Source organism: Pseudorasbora parva, chromosome 18 (genome assembly GCF_024679245.1).
Source record: "Pseudorasbora parva isolate DD20220531a chromosome 18, ASM2467924v1, whole genome shotgun sequence".
Classification (NCBI taxonomy): Eukaryota; Metazoa; Chordata; class Actinopteri; order Cypriniformes; family Gobionidae; genus Pseudorasbora; species Pseudorasbora parva.
In genome coordinates, this window is record NC_090189.1 from 32,482,572 (window position 1) to 32,504,383 (window position 21,812).

General features: G+C 38.2%; 1 protein-coding gene across 2 annotated transcripts in view; it reads left to right on the forward strand.

Annotated features, from left to right (window-relative positions):
- gemin5 (gem (nuclear organelle) associated protein 5) overlaps window positions 1-21,280 on the forward strand; it is a 44,616-nt gene extending 23,336 nt beyond the window's left edge. The window contains exons 15-28 of one of the 2 annotated variants that reach the window (XM_067423567.1): window positions 2,209-2,380; window positions 6,129-6,344; window positions 6,485-6,601; window positions 6,858-6,980; window positions 10,572-10,667; window positions 10,782-10,919; window positions 12,873-13,020; window positions 13,113-13,232; window positions 14,332-14,542; window positions 15,283-15,537; window positions 16,229-16,391; window positions 20,254-20,662; window positions 20,743-20,821; window positions 21,004-21,280. In XM_067423567.1, the coding sequence (XP_067279668.1) occupies window positions 2,209-2,380; window positions 6,129-6,344; window positions 6,485-6,601; window positions 6,858-6,980; window positions 10,572-10,667; window positions 10,782-10,919; window positions 12,873-13,020; window positions 13,113-13,232; window positions 14,332-14,542; window positions 15,283-15,537; window positions 16,229-16,391; window positions 20,254-20,662; window positions 20,743-20,821; window positions 21,004-21,168 (2,412 nt within the window). In that variant the 3' untranslated portion in view covers window positions 21,169-21,280. The remainder of the gene's footprint in view (window positions 1-2,208; window positions 2,381-6,128; window positions 6,345-6,484; window positions 6,602-6,857; window positions 6,981-10,571; window positions 10,668-10,781; window positions 10,920-12,872; window positions 13,021-13,112; window positions 13,233-14,331; window positions 14,543-15,282; window positions 15,538-16,228; window positions 16,392-20,253; window positions 20,663-20,742; window positions 20,822-21,003) is intronic. The other variant, XM_067423568.1, reaches the window with a different exon arrangement.
- The last annotated feature ends 532 nt before the right edge of the window (window positions 21,281-21,812 follow it).

The window sequence follows — 21,812 nt, forward strand, 5'->3', positions numbered from 1 at the left end:
AGGTTGAACAGCTGGCTGTCTGGTGCAGTTATAACAACCTTGAGCTGAATGCGCTCAAAACGGTGGAGATGATAGTGGACTTCAGGAGGAACATCCCAGCACTCCCCCCACTCACCATCATGAACAGCACTGTGGACGCAGTGGAGTCATTCAGGTTCCTGGGAACTACCATCTCTCAGGACCTGAAGTGGGACAATCACATTGACTCCAATGTGAAAAAGGCTCAGCAGAGACTGTACTTCCTTCGTCAGCTGAGGAAGTTCAACCTGCCACAGGACCTGCTGATTCAGTTCTACTCAGCTGTCATTGAGTCGGTTATATGCACCTCCATCACTGTCTGGTTTGGTTCAGCTACCAAATCAGACATCAGGAGACTGCAACGTACCATCCGGACTGCAGAGAGGATTATTGGTGCCAAACTGCCAACCCTCCAGGACCTGTACTCTTCCAGAGTGAGGAAGAGAGCGGGTAAAATCATCACAGACTCCACTCACCCCGGACACCTCTTGTGTCCACTTTGAACTGTTACCGTCAGGACGGCGACTCCGATCACTGGCCACTAGAACATCTAGGCATAGGAACAGTTTCTTCCCACAGGCCATTTCCCTCTTGAACAGTTAACCCCCCCCCCCCCCCCCCCCCCCCCAAGGCAAATGCCTGTAAGTGCAATTATTCCCACTTTTTAGTGCAATATCTCCTAAACTCAGGTGATTACTTATATTACTTATATTATTTATTATTTATATTTATTCTCTCCACCCAAATACTGTAAATGCTCATAATCTACGTCTTCTGACTAAACGTAACCGTGACCTTATACTGTTCATATTTTTCTTCATATTTTTATTCTTTTTAGAATTTTTTTATTACCGTGTTGTATTGTATTGTTTATGGGCACTGGAAGCTTCAGCACCAAAAAAAATTCCTTGTGTGTGAAAGCACACTTGGCAATAAAGCTCTTTCTGATTCTGATTCTGATACAAACTGCATGTAGTAAAATATGCAGCCGAGAACGATTCACACAGCATTCGTCTCGCGCGGCTGAGCCTCTCCCGGCAGAGAGTTCAAGCGTCTGTGGACTCGTTCCTTCAGCTCTGGCCATCTTGCTTACAGTCCGCAAGTAGCTTTCTTTTTCTTCTTCATTACAGTTAAAGTAACCTCTGCTTTTCACCAGTCACTTACAAGTTTCTCACTCACTTCAAACGTTCTTTCTCTGCTCGGTTATGCAGTGAAGCGGGCACAAGGGAGTGCACGCGATCGGGTGCTCGCATGCGCGCGCGGCTCCCGCTCTGCCCTAATGCGACTTATAGTCCAGTGCGACTTAAATATGTTTTTTTCCTCTTCATGACGCATTTTTTGACTGATGCGACTTATACTCTGGAGCGACTTATAGTCCAGAAAATACGGTAAGTGTTTTGAAAACATTATCCATATAAAAACGTCATTTACAGACAAAGCGTAATGGAATAATTGACTTGCAGTTTGTGATGTTGCTGCTGTCAGATCCAATACAGCTAGCGGATTCATCTGTCAATGAATCCTTTGTTTCTTTGTGTACTCTCCATTACTTTGTGCCTCATTTGCAAAATAAAATGTTCAGAATAAACATATAATCCCAGGGCATGATCTGAGATGCCATTCAAATAAACCATCCACTTTTTTGATGCTGGGATTCTTCCCAGTTTGTACAGAGATGCGAACGAGACATTTAAACTGGACAGGTAGAAGTGAACATTCATTCTTCCATTTGTCCTATTGTCAAGTGTGTGGAGTTTGTCAGAAACTGAACCCGCATCTGTATACTGTTCCAGTGTAGACCGCATCAGTGATTTATAATGAGTTCACATCCGGTGTAGGCGAATGTCAGCCGTTAAGAGACTGAAGTGGGCGGGGCCTATGGTGCGATGATGTATAATATTTGTCGATGTGTTACTCTGGAGGCAGTAATATGCAAATGTATTTGCCCGTGTTATGTCTCGGATCCCATAATATCCAAACAAGCCGTTTTTGGAGCTTGATTAAATAAGTGCTTTGTTTATAATGAGGAGGACATTTTAAGCTATGAAACTTCTTATATGTCAAAAGATCAAAGCTAATTTGATTTCTTATGTCATGACCTCTTTAAGTAATCGTGTGTTTTTGGATAATCCATCATCCAGAAAAGATACGATTGATGTTGTATTATAGTGTAATAAGTCATTTTCACAGGTGTGGGATGTGCTGAAAGAGCAGCCGGTGTGTAACTACAGAGGTCACTCAGGCCGACTGCTGTCCGTCCAGTGGTCCGCCGTTCACCCTGATCTGATCTGGACCGGTGGAGATGACTTCACCCTCCAAGAATGGGCCGTATCCAAGCAAGAACACATCACACCTCCCAAGAGTATGTATACCATCATATTCAATTAGTGATTCACTAAAACTTCAGCAAACTAACATATTCAACTAATTTTTGGTTTTGTCCTGAACCGTTTTGGAGAGCCAAAATCATTTGCAGAATAATGGCACATTGTGACTGTCAGTGTCTATTCTGTGCACAAAACATAGATAAGTTACAACAGGGAAACATGTCAGCTATATAGATGTTAGGGCTGAGTTTACAATATCGATTTTTTGGTTTGAATCAATCTTTATTTTGATGAAACAAGATCGTTTGATCTATTCTGTTTTCAGTTGATGCAAGAACAAAACTTCACTCGGCTTTATTATAGCTTGCATATCATCCAGAAATTGCAATTAGATTTGTTACTTTTATTATGAAACAAAGTCCGAGCTTTCAAATTCTGTCGGGTAGAATCACAAAATTCAAACAATAAATGTCATTGTGTCACTCTTTAGTGTGGCATTGCATTAGTGCCTCAGTTGAAGCGGCATATGAAACAATCATTTCTTCCACTTTGTTACTAGCACATGAAATAAACATGAATAAACATTAAAAGGTATGTTGAAAGATACAGAACAACTTATTGAAATGTATCACGTCTTATGTAATATTTCAATGTTTTAAACGCTGAAAGATGTCTATAAAACAGCTTGTGAACAAAGTCATGTAGTATTACATTTAGGAAAGACAATCAATGTTCTAAGTTTTGTTAAATATATGCACTATATTACATAATCATATTTTTAATTGTTATCTTTATTTAAGTATTTTTGAAGAAATCTGTCATAATTATAGAACTAAAAAGTGGATATAAAAACTGCCTTATGTGTAATTTAAATGCTTATACAGATCTCTGTTTATATTTGAGTCTTGATTTATTAAATGTAATTAATTGGTTATGTAATTGTAATACAGTTCGTAGATGGGAAGGAAGGAGGCGGGAACCGGCGAACGTTCAACAAACATTTATTTAAAGTAAAGAAACAAAATGAAAGTAAAACCGCGGGCAGCCCCTCACGGACGTCTGCCCGCAAACACACACAAAATAAAACGTGGGCAGCCCCTCACGGACGACTGCCCACAAACACATAAACAAAACTAAACATAAAATCCAGGCCTGGTCCTCTCTCGTCTTCCGCTGTCCTTGCTCCTCCTTATATGCTCCCGTCACATGGCCGCGAGACGAGACCGGTGTGCCACGCAGCTGGCACTCGTTAACATTAATCACCGGCCCGCTCTCGCGGTCCCTCGCCCCGCTGCTTGCCACACCACAGTAATTAAAAACATTTTTTAAGTGAAAACTTTAATTTTGGTTAAAAAGAAATGTTAAGTTCATCATAGAGCTGTGCAATTTACGGATACAAATTTGAATCACGATTTTGTTTGTTTCAAAAGAGATCATAATTTTCCAAGGATTCTGAATAGACAACTAAAAATAATTATAATAATTACTAGAGCTTCTGACAAAATGTTAATTTAATTATCATTTTTTTAATAAGTTTTTTTAATTTAATGACTTACTCATAAAGACTTGAATGAATCAGTGTTTTTAAATAAATCTTTTGAATGAATGATTCAAAGACACATTTTTTAACACTTGTTGTTCTTCTGGCAAAATGATGTAATTGACACAATCTTTATTTAAATCGCCAAATAGTGTTAATTTTGTCACCTATTTTTAATTTATTCTTATTCTTGTGCTAAATGTCCTTGTTAGTTTGTCATATTTAGTCATTTACATATCTTTTTTTATTTAGTCAAGTAAGTTTTAGCCGACTAAAAGTCTTGTCATTTTAATCTAGTTTTAGTCAAAAGAAAACTCATTATTTCTTAGTCAAGTTTTAGTTGAAACATTTTAGTCTTTTTTTACATAAATGATTTCCTAGATTATTTCTAATACCATTTCAGTCAAATAGTGTTTCACATATGTATGTATATTGCATATACATATACACATAAATATTGGTTAAATGTCATAATTACAAGACAAAATACACTTGATGAATGATTTTTGTTGAATGCAAAATGCAACTTTATTAGATTTATCTTTTTCGATCGGTATCAATTCAAATTTGCTCGCATTCATTATTATTCACTTGTGTGGGCTTATATAAGTATAATAACACAAAAATATTAGGATGCAAGGTATTAATGTTTTAAAATTTAACATTTAAGGAAATCCAGTCTAGATACATGTATATTTATTCATTAAAGAGCCATACAGGCACCAAGTGGCATTAAAAATGAAAAATATTATATTTCTAGCCAAAAAATGACTCTTAATTTGCATCTTTGCATGGGAATTCTCTATTTTAACCTTAATCAGTACACTAATAATAATATAAATAATAAATATATTAGAAAAGAAAAATATTTTAAGTGCTCATTAATGGAGCTCATTGTGCCATCATTATTGCACAAATAGTTTTTACTACCAAAAGATATCCTTCAAATGTTCATTAATGTACTGTTAATCTGTATAGTGAAGCTGTTGTCTAATGTTTTGACAGCGCTGGCATGTGTGGAACTATTGAGAGCTCCATGAGCTGTGACCGCGCGCTACCCGGAGATGAACGCATGCCGCAACTGTTATTCAGTGGCTTTGGCTTTAAATGTTATTTCACATTAAGTGCGCCAAAACGCTATTTATTGTTTGAATTTCGTGTTAAAACTTTACAAATTTGGCGTGATATTTACTTGGCCAGAGTGAGAGCAAAATGCACAACAGTTGGCAACTGTTTTCTTGCTCCTTGTAGTTTTGTGTTGCAGCCACAGGATGCTTGAGCAACAGCGTGAACTCAGCGGCATAACAGCTCTATCTTGTGTTAAAAAAGTAGAGACGATTGTAGACGAAAATCAAGAAAGATTTAGTTAGTTAGTTTAAGTTTTTATTTTATGCAAAACATTTTAGTCTTGTCCTTTTTCGTAAACAATAATGCATGTTAATTTAGTCTTAGTCAGCGTTTTTGGACATTGGTGCAGTCTCGTCATCGTCTCGTCTTGGTCATGGAAAAAAAGGTTGTTAATGAACATATTTCATCTCGTCTCATCTGACAAAATTAACACTAACTCCAAGTTACTTTCAAAAGAGTATTTACTCTTTACTGTTAGTCTCAGCCTCATACGTCATATCCACGGACCGTTGGCTGAAAGTCCTTTGCATACTGCACACTTATTTGGAAACCCTTCAGGAGTTTCGAAGTCGTCATCTGATTGGTTGAATTCTATAGGATGTCCTTGAGACGTGTGTGTCACGTTCTTTAACGGTCCAAACGACTCCAAATTCGTTGTAGTTCATTGGTGCAGTGAACTTGAAAAACTAATTTGTAGATTGACACCAGTCTGTTGATGCAGGGACATCGACTTTATATTTTCCAGCCCCTAAACATGACGCAGAACAAAGCGAACTGTGATTGGTTGCGTTACATGTCAGTCAAACATTCTCTTGGGCGGTCTTCGACCAATGAAAAGCTGTAAAAAGTCTGAAAGTCTGACGACGTGAGACTACGCTACCGTATACATCAGTGTTTATATCCGAAATATAAACTTTTATTTTATGTACTTCTGGGATCATTTGAATTATAGTAACACAGAAATAATGACTCTGCGGTTTAAAAGAAGCAGTTGAAGGTGTGGTGAAGCGATTTAGGTGCGTTTGGAGCCACAGGTTTGAGTCTTGTTTGCAACATTTCACACTCACAAAAACTATACACAGCATTAACTATACACGTACTATTTTCATCAACAGGTAAAAAACGAGTTGATATAGAGAAAAAGAGAGGACCGCAGAAAAAGTCCAAAAAGAAAAAGAAGGCACCAGGAAAAATAGGGACGAAGGCGGAAGAAAGCGAATTGCCTTTAGGTGAAGAAATGAAAGGAGCAGCAGGCAGTGGAGCAGAAGAAGGCCAATCAGACAATGACGAGGAGGAAGAGAAGGAGAACACAGACGGTCCATCCGTCACGGGTAACGGCCAGTCTTTCTCGCTTTCATCTCTCGCTGTCTCTTCCTCTTCCTCTCGCTTTTGTGCTTCCAGCGCAGTCTTTGAAATGTCACTCCGGTTGTCTGGGTGTTGTGATGAATAACCTTTATCATTGGGGTCACAGGCTGGTCCAGAGAGAGCAGTGTGGACATGCGTGGCACTGAGAGGGTTCAAAACGGAGAAAAGTTCATCCATCCAGTTAAAAGGGAGGTCAAAGAGGAGAAGAAAAGAGAGAAATTAGGTCAGTCCCTGCAGTCGATATATATTTTTCTGTCCCACTTTAACTATTATATACTTGCGTCAAAAAATGGTGTTCATGTTGAATTGCAAAACAGTTTTGCTCCTATTGAGGTGGGATATGGATTCTTTTTTAAACACGTTTCATGCAAAGAGACTGAAATTAAAAACCTATGGTGTCGTCATTGACATCAAACCTGATTTGAGAAGTGAAAACATTTTAAAACCTCTTATGATATATAATTTATTGTTCATTTTAGATCTGTCTTTAAAAAAGAGAAAGCCTCGCTCCATTCTCCCGCTCAGTACTTCTATGGATCACAGACCCAAAGAGGAACTTCAACAGGACTGTCTGACGCTCGCTGCTGTGAGACACTCGCATGGTAAGTCATTATTTCTTTAAATTAAACAATTTATTAGTTAAAGTTTAAAGTGTATATAAATAGATACAAAGCACAATTTACTTAAATTCACAGTAAAAGCTAAAGCCACCTAACCCAACTAGAATATGCCTAATTTAAAGGGGGGGTGAAACACTCAGTTTCAGTCAATCTCATGTCAATCTTGAGTACCTATAGAGTAGTATTGCATCTTCATATCTCCGAAAAGTCTTTAGTTTTATTATATTTATAAAAGAAATATAGGCTTTACCGAGTCTTTCCGGAAAAAAACAAGCGCCTGGAGGCGTATCGTGTGGGCAGAGCTAAAGAAAGACGAGTGCGCACAAAGCGGTGACGTCCTCAAGCGTGGAGAAACCCATGACTATCGATCAGATTCAGCGAATACATATATGATCCAGAATCATTCGGAGGCTGAAATAAATTGAACAGGAGAAACAGCAACAGCAGGACGTCCGTCTCTGTGGTATGTACTTTATTTAGTGGCCTGTCAACATTTGTGTGTGTTTACTCGCAGTTTATGAGGACATGATTCGGTTTATGGACTATTGTATGCGACTAAACTTTAGCAGTAGCAAGCAAAACGGTTTTGCACGTCAGACTAGTGTAACATTATACAAACAATGGAGTCCGTTAGCTCATTTGAATGACGAAGCACGCGATCGTGACGTTTACTGATGTTTACTCACGCGACGAGCCAACAGCATAGACATTTGAAGTTTTACTCACCGACTGCTTCCAAAGCAGGACCGAACCTTTATCGCTGGGACCGCTCCGTCAAAAACACACTTCTTTGGTATGATTTGGTGAAGTGCTGTGACAGCAGTGACCGTGGAGATCCACTTTGCGACACGACTGAAGCGATGTTGTGAAGCTTCCCATCATTTCTGTGTTCAAATCGGTTCAAATGCAGCGCTGCCTTCCCGGAATGCTGTGCTGAAGCGTTGAAGTCGCTTGATGTCACCCATAGGAATAAAGTGGAGCGTGGCGCGGACTATAACGACATAAGTGTTCACAGACGAGTGGATCTGCAGCTGAGAGTGTTTATGGCCGTGCATTTCCTCTCTCGCTCTAGTCACGCGCACGTGCACCCTTCCGGGAGAAGAGCCCGTACGGCCCATACAAGGACCTTCCGTTCTATTAACGTCAAGCCGACCCATACTCGAAAAAAACTCTCAGAAACATGTGAGAAACCGGAAGGAGTATTTTTGACACAGAAATACTCCATCAAACGTCCAACATTAGGACGAATCAGCAGATTGATTCATGATTCGTACCGCCAATGTCACGTGATTTCAGCAGTTTGCCAGTTTGACAAGCGATCCGAATCATGATTCATGACCGTTTGAATCTATATTTGAGGAACAAGGAAGAGAAGACAATGCTGAATAAAGTCGTATTTTTTGTTATTTTTGGACCAAAATGTATTGTTGACGCTTCAAAAGAGTCTAACTAACCAACTGATGTCACATATGGATTACTTTGATGATGTTTTCATTACCTTCTGGACGTGGACAGCAAGTGTGCATACACTTACATTCAAAGGACAGAAAGCCCTCAGACTAAATCTAAAATATCTTAAGAGGTTAAGAGGTAAACTGTGTTCGGAGGTGGAACGACATTTTTGGGTGAACTAACTCTTTAAATGTCTGAAAGCTAAAATAAACTTGATGTAATTCAAAACACTAAATCGTTGTGATATGTGACGAGTGCTGAGTGCTTCTGTTTCTGACTCAGCGCCAGCCAAAGCACGAAAGCACGTTTGATGGCACCAAAATGAGGAACCGAAATCTGCGTTCTGATTCGGTCCGGTACATACCAGTTGTATATGTTTCGGTACCCAACCCTAGACCAAATGGTCTATTTTTGCAGCCTTTCATCTTGTCGGTGCGAGTAATTTTTGTTAGAGGTTGCACTGGTGCTACCACAACGTTCCACAACTGATAAGAGCTGCCATTTCTGTTGCGTATGAAAAACAGCAAACAAAACTAAAGCTTAACAAAACCACACTTCTGATTTGAGCTGCGCAGTGCGGACAGTTTATCAGCTCGGACCAATACTAGACAGCGCAGCATGAGCTCAAAACCGGTTTACTCGTGGGCCGACCTCGATCATGCGACTACACTGTGCTGGGAGATCCAGGGAGAACGTGTTTGAATTTGTCACAGTATTAATAACATTGCTGCAAGATCTAGTGAGAAGCATTAAATTCTCTGCAGTATAACCCGTTTAGATCAGATCAAATAATGCTGATGTGGAAACCAGGAGAAACATTGAGTTATAGAAGGCTTTTCAGTCCATAAATCCCCAACATTCACCATGGATTTAATGTAATATATAGTATTGCGGCAGAAATAGTTGAATATTTTTACATTATTTATTCAGAGTTTGATCAACCTTTTGAGAGTGAAATTCAAGCACTTTTCAAAGACTTCACACTTTTTCCAGCACTTCAAATGATGCCACCGTCTGTAGAACTTGCTCAGGATGGATTCTGATTGGCTGTTAATGTTTTTATTGTTCATCAGCTGAAGAAAAAAAAAGACATTCTGAAAGTGATTCCAATGATGTTGTTCCTCTTTGCCATTATTATTACAGTTGTGCTGTGGACCCTTAATTATATTTATAATGATGTTTAGAACTAATAAGTAATAAGTATTATTTTAAGTTTTCATCCCTGGTATAAACAGGCCTTAAGAAACAAGCTTTGCATATATGAGTTTGCTAAATCATGAATATAAATAAATCTCTGAGATATTTACCGTGGTATAATACTGCATTTGCCCTGCTGAAACACTTTCTGCCACAGAAAAAGCTTGTTATTCTGTGACAAGACAGATGAAATGCAAGATTAATTGAATGCTATTTGTGAAATTTCTGGAACATCATTAACAAAAAATGTAAAATGTTGTTTTGGTGATGTAGCAAAGTAATACCATGGGATTCTATGATTACATTGGACTGTCATGTACACTGCTGTTCAAAAAAATCTTACTTAGCCCAAACATTTGAATGGTAGTCTAAATGGAACCCTGGAACACAAAACGTACTAAATGGTCAATTTAAATAAGCTTTCCATTGATGTGTGGTTTGTTAGGATAGGACAATATTTGTCGAGACACGACTAATTGAAAATCTGGAATCTGATTAAGAAAAATTGCCTTTAAAGTTATCCAAAGGAAGTCCTTAGCAATGCATATTATTACTAATAATAAGACATTTACTAAATATCTTCATGGAACATGGTATTTACTTATTATCCTAAGGATTTTTGGGATAAATTAAAAAAATATATAGTTTTGACTCATACAATGTATTGATGGCTTTTGCCACAAATATACCTGTGTGACTTATAGCTAGTTTTCTGGTCAAGGGGTTACATATGGAAATCATTCATTTCCATATATCAAGTTACACTGATGGTGTCAGATGGTATTATCACTGCTGTACAAGCTTGTTTTCCTCATGTAGATATCAATATGGAATTAAAAATGTTAAACGGCTGCAATGACAAAATGAGAGGAAATATGTGGTTATAATGTGTAAAGTGCATTTCCTTCCCCTTCTGCTCCTTAGGCCAAAGCGGAGCTTGTGTTCCAGGATCTGGAGATCATATTCAGCTCGGCCTGTTCACGGACAGGGATGCCCTCTACAGGATGTTTCAAGAGGAAGGTGAGTTGGGCCCAGCGCTGGGTCAATATCTGCTTTGTATGCTGAAGATTTGAGGTGAATCAGGGCGTCACTGATTTGGGAGCAGTGTTAAGTTTACTGTGGTGTTTTGAACAGAGGAGAGCCACATGGAGGCTGGTCATTATGACTCATTGGTGTATCTGAGGCTGTGGAAAGGAGACCTGATTGGAGCAATAAATCTTGCTGTGGAGAAAGGAGAGCTGACTGACCATCTTCTCAGTTTAGCTCCAATGGGTAAGATGTTTTGAGGTTTTATGGCTGCTGAACAAAACTTTGTAATTCAAAATACGATCACACTTTAGGTTAGGTTCCAATTCTCACTTTTAACTAACATTTATCTATGACTTTTGCCTAAATAAACGTCTGATTACTGCTTATTAATAGTTAGTAAGGTTGTTTTTTGTGTTTAGGTATTGGGTAGATTTAAGGCTTGTAGAATATGATCATGCGGATTAAGGCATTAAATCTGCACTATGTAATTTTTCCGTCAGCTAGAGGTCACCTATTCAAAACAAAGGCGTAGTTTGATTACGCCAAGTTTGAGCTCAGAATCTTGGGTCATGTTCTTCACCTCACAGCCGGTGGAAAAGAATTGGGATAGGAATCAGGCAGAAATCATGTTTACGGATGTGGTTATTAAAGGGATCATTCACCCAAAAATGAAAATTTGATGTTTATCTGCTTACCCCCACTCCAACATGTAGGTGTCTGTTTCTTCAGTAGAACACAAATGAAGATTTTTAACTCCAACCGTTGCTGTGTGCCAGTCATATAATGGTGTGAATAGGTAACAATTCTATGAGAGCAAAACAAACAAACAAAAAAACATGCTTAGGTAACATGCACAAAAACGCTGCTGCTCCTGACGACACATTGATGTCTTAAGAAACGAACCGATCGGTTTCTGTGAGAAACCGAACAATATTTATGTAATTTTTTTGCCTCATATCCTGAAGAATCTCATCTAGTGTTCCCATCTGCTATTACTTCCGTCTGAAAAGGTCAAACTGGCATGGTCATAGATATATATTATGTAGATGCCTCATTCGGATGATCCGTGCAGGTACCAATGAGGAATAAAAAAAAAAAAAAAAATATATATATATATATATATATATATATATATATATATATATATATATATATATATATATATATAGAGATATATATATATATATAGATATATATATATATATATATATATATATATATATATATATATATATATATATAATATGATTTTTTTTATTTTTGGGTGAACTATCCCTTTAATAACTATATCCATGAACATGATTTCTGCCTGATTCCTATCCCACTTCTCGCAAGCAACGGGACTTTTATTATGATGGGACACAATCGTGGGCGCCATTTCCGCTTTTCCGGTCATGAGTATGAGGTACCGCAGCTCCGTTTATCATATTAGATACATTTAAGTGTGTTTAAAATGGTGTTATGACGTTACTCTGTGCGTTCGCTCAGCGGCTGCTCTGACACTTGTTCACACTGCTAAGAGTAAAGCGTTTCTGCAGAATAAAACAGGAAACCGAGCCCTCAGACGTCCGGCTTCTTGGTTAAAATAGCAATTTTCTCTGAGGAAAAAAAAAATCTGAACAAAATATATAACACTGGCTTGGTGGATTTTGGATATTTTACTGCAAAAATAATACATAGTGCACCTGTAAATATGTACTTTATAAGTACTAATAAAAAGCCAATATAATAAAATGGTAATATGCATGGTAATAAGCAACTAGTTGGAGCCTTTATTAAATTTTTACCCAAATACTTACTAATACTTAATAAGAAAAAATATAAAATTATAGTTTTAACATATTATATATATATATATATATATATATATATATATATATATATATATATATATATATATATATATATATATATATGTATATATGTATATATGTATATATATATGTATGTATATATATCTTGGATAAATAAATAATGTTTTATCATTTCTTTTTTAAAATGCAGTTACAAATATTGGCCAGTCAGTGTGGTGTAACCAGCATGTAGGAAACACTGTTGTTTTGCATGTGACAGAAAAATTATAGTCAGAACAAGTTTTTCAGACATGTCAAGATTTGTGTAATTTTGAGTACAATAACCCCTAGAAGATCACAATTTTCTCCTTGACATCTTTATTTGTCATTCACCCTCTCTCAGCGGGTTACCAGGTGTGGGCCAGGACTGTAGAGGCGTATGTGAAGCAGCTCTGCCTCCAAGAGCAGTTCCTCAAAGCTGCATCTCATCTTGTCTCCATCCATAAACTCTATGAGGCCATCAACCTTCTGAAGAGCCACCAGATGTACCGGTTAGAAACGACACAATAAGCAGTTGTTTGTCATGTTAATGGTGTTCGGCCTGAGTCGAAGGTTAACGTTTATTTTTGTAATAAATCTTCAGCGAGGCCATCGCTTTAGCCAGAGCCAGACTCCAGCCAGAGGACTGTGTGCTGAAAGATCTCTACATGAGCTGGGCTGCAGTGCTGGAGAAGGATGGCCATTATGCTACGGCAGCAAAATGGTGAGTGAACCACATTAGTAGACATGTATATCACTGTAAGACTCTCTGAAATACTTAAAGCTGCTGTCCGTAACTTTTTTGTGTTCAAGATTTACAAAAATTATTTAACGAGAATGTATAATATGAATCCATTTTCCAAACCGTGTTTTTGTCTTACCCTGAATTATTATAGTACACTTATAATAAGTGTTTATATTGGGACTATTTCAAACCGGTCTGGTAGGAACCGCTGCGGAGGAGCACAGTTTCTGCGTGACTCGCCACAGACATAAACAGAGAGAAGTAGCTCCGGCTGCAATGTTCTTCCGCAAGACGCATGCAGTTCTGTTTATAAGGCGCTAGAGCGCAAAAGGTTACGGACTGCAGCTTTAATTTCTTGGCAACATGAATAATTGCATATCAGAAATCAGTATGCTGTGCAGTACTGTTGGGTCCATATCATATAGTAAAAGTTTGTTTGCACTGACATTGCAAGTTTGCTTCTGATTTACCAAAGAATCCACAGTGAAATGTCTACTGAGACTTTCACATTGTTGAAAATAAATAACCACATTCCTAGCATTAGGATCCTGGAAGGTAATGTTATTTTTAGTCCAGTGATCCTGAATCGCTCTTCTATCCTCATCATCTCACTAACACACCCGTGGGCGGGGACAGCGACGTGATGATGTAGATGTAGGCGTTGATCTGATTCTGCAGAGTCTGTCTGTCGCACTATTGTGTCAAAATCTGAAACGAGTAGTTTCCTGAGCTTGGTTTTAAGTTTTGAAACTTAAAGGATGCTTTTTGCAGTACAGTGACCTCTTAAATTTAGATTTCTCGAATCATGATCCATTTAAGTTGTTTTTTTTAATGGGGTTAAATGCATTTTGCACGCTAAATATAAAAATGTTGGTAATAAAGTTACTTATAATATATATATATATACTTTTTAAAATTAAAGGGATAGTTCAACCAAAAATTACAATATCAGTATCATTCCAAACCTGTATGTGTTTCTTTCTTCTGCTAAACACAAATGATGATATTTTGAATTGCTTTTAATTTTAATTGCAGAATCAAAATGTTGACCAAAGTATTTTCTTCCTTCCCCTGTCAGTTACCTCGCTGCAGACTCGAGCTTTGATGCAGCTAAAGTCATTGGCAAGAAAGGGGATGTGATGTCGCTGAAGACAGCGGCTAATCTGGCGTGGATATCAGGAGAAAGTGAGCTCGCACATTCTCTTTCTCTGAGGTGTGCCAAAGACTTGATGCTTTCCCAGGACTGGGCCGCAGCACAAGGAGTCCTGAGGGCGCAAGACTCACTTTTGGTTTGTTTCCAGCTGTTGGTTACTAGACATGCATAATATTCATTCAATGAATATACATATTTATTCAATTAAGCTATATTTTTCAATGTTCAGGCGCATTGTTGGCGCGTTACTATTTTGAGGCAACTGAAGTAGACTGCGCCACTGACCAACAAAAACCTGCTCTGAAGTCAATGGCGCAGTATTTTTGGTGTTATTTAAAGGGCCCGTTAGTAATAGGCGGGTGCACGACGCGTGTACACACTGCTTATTACACATGCAATTTTTTTATATTATAAAGAAAGGATTCCTCTCGGGAAACGTCTTTCTACTCGCAAATTCCGCCATGTAAATAGTGACTCCACCATGGTGCAAGCGCAACTGGCATTTAAAGGGAATGGGAGATGAGACTCTGATTGGTTTATTGCACGTTACACACAAAACACACCCATGACTAGGTATGTACAGCCCTTTTGCACCATATGTCTGGCGTGCCAACTTTTTTTTCCCGTCGTTAAACCAGCCCAAAGTGCACCTGCGCCATGCGCTCAGATCGTAAAAATAGGGCCCATATATGACAAGTGATTCATATTATCATTATTACTATTAATATTGGGTGTTGTCTAACCAACAATATTTATGTAATACTTTATTTTAAGGTAAATTTGACATTCTGCTCCCTTTAGCATGTTCACGATAACTATAGAAAGAATTTCAGTGTTCAGTGTACCTAGAGCATCTTTCTGTCCTCTTCTTCACAGGGTCACAGACTGATGTTCTGCGTTAATGAGATTCTCACTCAAAGACTGGCAGATACAGATGTGGTCATCTGGACTGTGGCTTCTTCGCACACCTGGTCTAAGTCCTGTGAGGAGAACTTCCTCTCCGTGGTGCACAGAGTGTGGCAGAGCGAGTTTGGAGTGGCGGCTGCTGACCTGGTCAAATTGAAAACGCTTCATCAACAGCTGAGAGCTGTTGAGAATCCCCCTGCCGCCACTAGTGTTCCCATGAAGCAGGTATGTGTGAAACCTCCTCCTAACACATAGTTTTCATGGAAAATTAATAGAAATGCTCACTCTTTCTAAAGAAATGATGGCCTGACAGTGGTAAAGTGGCCATTGACTCATCTATCTATCAGTCAACTTTTTTTATATAGCTCTTTTACAATCACGATTGTGTCAAAGCAGCTTCACAGTGTCAAACAGGAAAATATTACAACAAAATTAGATTTGGCTGTACAGTCGTTCTGGAGAAAACAGTGATGTTATCAGCTTATTTTAATTTATCATATAGCGACAATGTTGGCAGATCAGTATTATAGTTTATAGAATTAAATAAGACCTAATTCATACATTTTATTTCTATATTTAGTTGAATAACTCGCATCAAAATTGTTGTGTCCCTAACTGAGCAAGCCAAGCCAAAGGCGACAGTGACAAGGAACCAAAACTCCACCAGGGCGTGATGGAGAAAAATAAACCTTGGGAGAAACCAGACTCAGTCGGGGTGCCAGTTCTCCTCTGGCCTATTATCAACAGTGTGTGATTATTATTCTGGCCACTGTTTGTTAATAGGCCAGAGAACTGGCACCCCGACTGAGTCTGGTTTCTCCCAGGGTTTATGACTTATGAAAAACATGACAAATCCCTTTTTATGTAATCGTCAAATTCACTAATCTTCCACTCATTTTTTTTTCTCATTCCTCAGCTCTTATCTCATATCTCATTGGATGTGACACTGTGTGCCTTGAGTCAGCTGTTGTGTGATTGGCCGTCAACTCTAGAGGAGCTACTGCAAGCTCTGACCCGAGGTTCAGAGGCGGGACACTTCACGCTAATGGCAGAGATGTGCCAGCTGCTTTTACCACAAGGTGAGGGACACCGGTTCTACACTGAACACCAAAATAAAATCACTCCAAAGGAACTGTAAAGTAGGCATGAACCAGAAGTTGCAAGTTTTTCCTCCCTATAGTGATTTAAATCAGAGTGAGAAGGCATGAGTGGTACATGTGTGGAGTGTTTGCATGGGCCGTGAGCAACTAATAATAATAATAATACCTTTTATTTAAAGGCGCCTTTCAGGACACTCAAGAACACCGTACAGACAAGATATAAAAGATAATAAAATATAAAGCAAACAAAACACAACTTACACATCAATCAATCAATCATATCATATCATTAAAAGCTAATCTAAACAGATGTGTTTTTATCTGAACTTTAAATTGGGAAATTGAATCCGCCTGTCAAATGAGTAATGGTAGAGAGTTCCATAACTTGAGAGCTGCACGACTAAAAGCCCTACCATTAAAAGAGCTCAGCTTGAAATTTAGAACAGACAATAGTTCTGCCTTAGATGATCTCAGAGAACGAACAGGAGTATACGGATAAAGAAGGTCCGAAAGATAAGCCAAATTGTTTAGAGCTTTATATGTAAGGAGTATAATTTTGTAATGTACGCGGTAATGGACAGGAAGCCAGTGCAATTGAAAAAGAATAGGAGTGGTATGATCAGAAATACTCAAGTGGGTAACTATCCTGGCTGCAGGATCAATCTGTGAAGATGTTTTTCAGGAATACCAAATAAAAGAGAATTACAATAATCAATCCGGGATGTAACCAAGGCATGAATAAGTACTTCGGTGTTGTGTTGAGAAAGTGAAGAATGGAGTCTAGCAATGTTACATATATGAAAAAATGCAATGCGTGAGATATTATTAATATGTGAACCAAAAGAAAGTAAACCATCAAGTATAACCCCCAGGCTTTTCACTTGGGTGGAGAAGTTAACCAGACAATTACCAATAGCCAGATTGAAGGATTGGGCTTTGGATAGAACAGATTTAGTACCAACAAGAAGGGCCTCAGTTTTGTTGGTATTTAACTTAATTATTAGTCATCCAGATGTTCACATCCCCTGCAAGCATTTATTAAGATTAGAGGGGGGGTGGAAATCGTCAGGCCTTGTAGAGACATAAACTTGTGTATCATCAGCATAAAAATGGAAATTAATACCATAGGATCGAAAAATGTGACTAAGTGGTAAAATATATATAATAAATAAAAGTGGACCCAACACTGACCCCTGAGGAACACCATGAATGACTGAGACAGGCTCTAAATGAGCCCTCTTAATCTGAACAAACTGTTTTCTTTCACTTAAATAAGAAATGAACCAAAGTAGTACATTACCAGCCATACCAATGCTAGCCAATCGTTCCAGTACTACTGAGTGTTTAATGGTATCAAAGGCAGCACTAATATCTAAAAGAATAAGAATAGACAGAAAACTAGAACCAGCAGCCAAGAGAAGATCGTTTGTCACCTTAACAAGAGCTGTTTCTGTGCTATGTTTGGATCTAAAACCGGACTGAAACTGCTCATAGAGGTCATTACTTAAGGTTTGATATGGGCCTAAAATTATTTAAATCATTAGAATCAGCACCAGATGTTTTGAGTACTGGAGTGATTGAGGCTGTTTTTAATGATGAAGGAACAGTAGCAGAAGTTAATGAAGAACTTACTATAGCTGTAATAATAGGAGAGATTGAATGAACACAAGACTTAACTAAAACAGTAGGTAAAGGATCCAGTGAGCAAGTTGAAGACTTAGACTTTTTAATCAGCTCAGTAATAGAGTCAACTGAAGGCAACCCAAAATCAGATAAAATGCTTGTAGACCAGCAGACATGATCAGATTTATTTTGACCATCACTAGACATTAAGTCTGAACTGAGTAACTCGTGATGTATACTGTCAATCTTAGATTTAAGAAAATTAGAATAGGATATACAGTGTTGGGGAGAAAGTGAAGCAGTATCGTAAGGTTTCAACAGTTTGTTAACAGTGCTGAATAAAGTCCTTGAGTTCCTTTGTCCATTGGCAATGATATTTGCATAAAAAGATGCTTTTGCTTGTTTCAGTTCAGTCTTATATAAAACCAGATGTTCATAGTTAATCTCCTTATGTATTTCAAGACCAGTTCTTTTGCACAGTCTCTCCAATCGACGACCTAAGGCCTTTTGATGGCGGAGTTCAGGAGTGTACCAAGGAGAAGAATTCACAAAAGATACAGTACGAGTTCTCACAGGAGCCACAACATTAAATATTTGAGAAAAACTGTTATTATAAAAATGAACCAAATCCGTTGTAGAGGAATTAGAAGAGCATTGGTTTACAGAATAATCAATCATTTCATCCAAAGCATTAAGGTCTCCATTTTTTATATTAAAAAATGAGACGGATCATTGTGGTTTAACTTTTGCCAAGGGGATAGAAATATTAAAAACTATAGGCTTGTGATCTGAAATAGGCAATTCAGTAGAAGTAAAAATTAAAAGGCATGACACCAGAACAACATACAAGATCTAAGATATGCCCCTTGTTATGTGTTGGAAAGTTAACAAATTGTACAAGGTCAGCACTATCCAGAACTGATTTAAATTCATTATATTGAGTGCTGGTAGTATTGTCAAAGTGTATGTTAAAATCACCCATCAACATGATATTCAGAGACGCGGTACACAGATGTGTTAAAATAATAGAACATTCAGAAAAAAATATATTCAAAGCACATGTCTTTGGTGGTCTATATACATTACAGTAGTAGGGGTTGAGCCTTTAAGTTGGCTGAGATATGGAAATCGGGGAGACTTTATAACTGTCACGATAAATAAGTGCAAGGCCCCCACCTTTCCCAGAGCAGCGAGGTTTGCAAGTATAAGCATATCCAGAAGGTATTGTTTGGTTTAAATAAAAATAGTCATTAGGCTTCTGCAAAAGTCAATATTTCTGTCCTCAATAAGTTCATGGATGAGAGATGACTTATTGTTGAGTGAGCGAACATTAAAAAGAGTAAAACGAAGTACAAAAGGCTTGTAGTCAACTGACCTGGGCAGCGGAGTAAGAGCTTCATGATCAATGGTCCTCCCAGCACTTTTATGCAGCTTAGGGTGTGTAACGTTAGACCAAAGCGACCGAATTTGTCCACCACATTCAGATGAACTGAATCGGAAATTCTGACGAGACCCACGATGAATGTATTTCGATCGACGTGTAAGATCCGGATGATGAAATGCCAACAGCGGCGGAGGTTTGATTAACGCATTTGCAGATCTAAGTTTGTGCAGGTCTGCCGCCGAATAAACCAGTCTAGGAGCGGCGCTGATCACAGCAGCAGCTTGAGTAACCACATCACGGAAACTCAGTATTGTAGTAATTAGACAGGCACCCAAACAATGATGGAAGCCAAGTTGTAGATGCAAATCGTCCGCTACAAGGTCCGTATCAAACAGCATTCACAAGATTCAGATGATCAGACAGGTCAGTAATGTCAGCAGAGGATAATTAAAACTTCCCGATTTCAAATGTTCAGATAAAAGAAAATAATAAAAACAGAACCAGTGAGTAGCGGCAGCCAAAACGCGCCAGCGTTCACTCAACCAGGAGCTCTGAGCAACTGAGCTCTGCACATTCATAGAGCCGAATCACATTATAACAGCTGGAGCCAGAGTGAGCACTGAATAGTGTTGTAGTACTCGTGATCGGTCTTGACTTGGTCTCGACCCTTCAAAGTCTTGGTCTTGTCTTGGTCTCAGTTTAGGTGGTCTTGACTACAACACTAGCGCTGAACACTTAAAGGCGGGGCTGGGCGGCATACATATTCGTCCATTTTTGTCCAATAAATTTTGCAGAATGAAAAATTGAGATCTTTCACTGTTTTTTTTCTTGCAGGTTTGGACTCTGTAGCGCTTTTCAAACCGAAACTAGACCCAAGTGATGAGAGAAGCTTGGCGATTTCTCAAAGTGTGGAAGCTTTTGTCTGTTATCAGCTTATGTATAAGAAATGGTGGAACTATAGTGAGGAGACATCAGGTTTGACCAACGGTCACAGTTTAACAGAGAGCAACCACAACGAAGATGAAGCATACTGTAAAAGAGAAGCTCAATCTGAGGGCTTCTGGAAAGTTCTTCTCTCTGAACCCCATGCCAATCTTCAGGCCACCCAGAGAGCCATAGCAGAGATCCAGAGGAGAGTGACGAACCTGATTCAGAAGCACAGCCAGTGTAAAGAGACTCTCGAGAGCCCAGGAGATCAATCTGAAACGTCTGAGGATCATGGAGGATCTACTAGAGGAAACGGGTATTCTGATGCTGTACCTTTTGTGCTTTGATTTAGGTGCTTCAAAGAAATACCTAACCACTCTTTTTTTGTCTCTTTAGCAGTGAATCTCTCTCTACGTTGACTGCACAGGTTGCTGAACATCATAAAGAGCTCACTGCCATTCCTGAGCTCATCAGAGTAAGTCAGTTTCCTTAAAGGGACAGTTCACCCTTAAATTAAAAATCTGTTATCATTTACTCTTCCTCAAGCTATTCCAAACCTTTGTGAATTTCTTTCTTCAGCTGAACACAAAATATATTCAAATCATGTTCTTATGAGATGCATATTAATATAGATGTTTTGTTTCCCCTCTCTTCTAGAAATATCCATTTCCGGACGTCATGGAATGTTGTATTGTCTTTCTGCACATGGGAAAACGGTTTACTCTGTTTCCAAAGTCCATCTGTGCCGAAGCCACAACTTTGTTGCACAAATACGGAACTACAGAATCACTCTGTAAAGCCTGGCAGAGACTGACACACTAACACTCAGTGTCCAAATAGCACTTGCTTTTGATATGATATATGAATTACTGTTGTTTGATATGTAAAAATCACCTGACTAATGTCTGTAATAAAAAAAACACAATGTACTGTTTTTATTGACGCAATAGAGTCTATTTTAACCAACTTTTTTGTCAGCCAAACCCCTATTACTTTATTTAAATATTTATTTGAAGAATAAAATTTAAAACTTAAAATATTTAATAAATCTAATATTTCAAATTAATATTTCAATATTTTAACATGTTTGAATGTTCATAGATCTTTCATCAGTTGTCATGACATGCAGATAAAATAGTCTTTGTGTCGGTTTTCATCCTTGACACTTTTGTGAAAACATATATAAAATGTGCTTTTTAATTAAATCTAATTTAAAATCATGTTAAATCACAATGAAACAGAAGTAATGACAATTGTTGTTGTTTTTCTCTTCATATTGTTGCACATCCGATCCTAATGAAACATTCAAAAATGAAGAAACAAAGTGTGGGGCTTGGTTTTATCCATCATTTGTTGATTGGCTGGAGGCAGATGGGGCAGGGTTTAATTAGATGCTCCAAAAAATAAGTAAAGGAAATGCATGGCTGAATCGTTCACAAATAACCATTTTCATGATTTTCTACTTT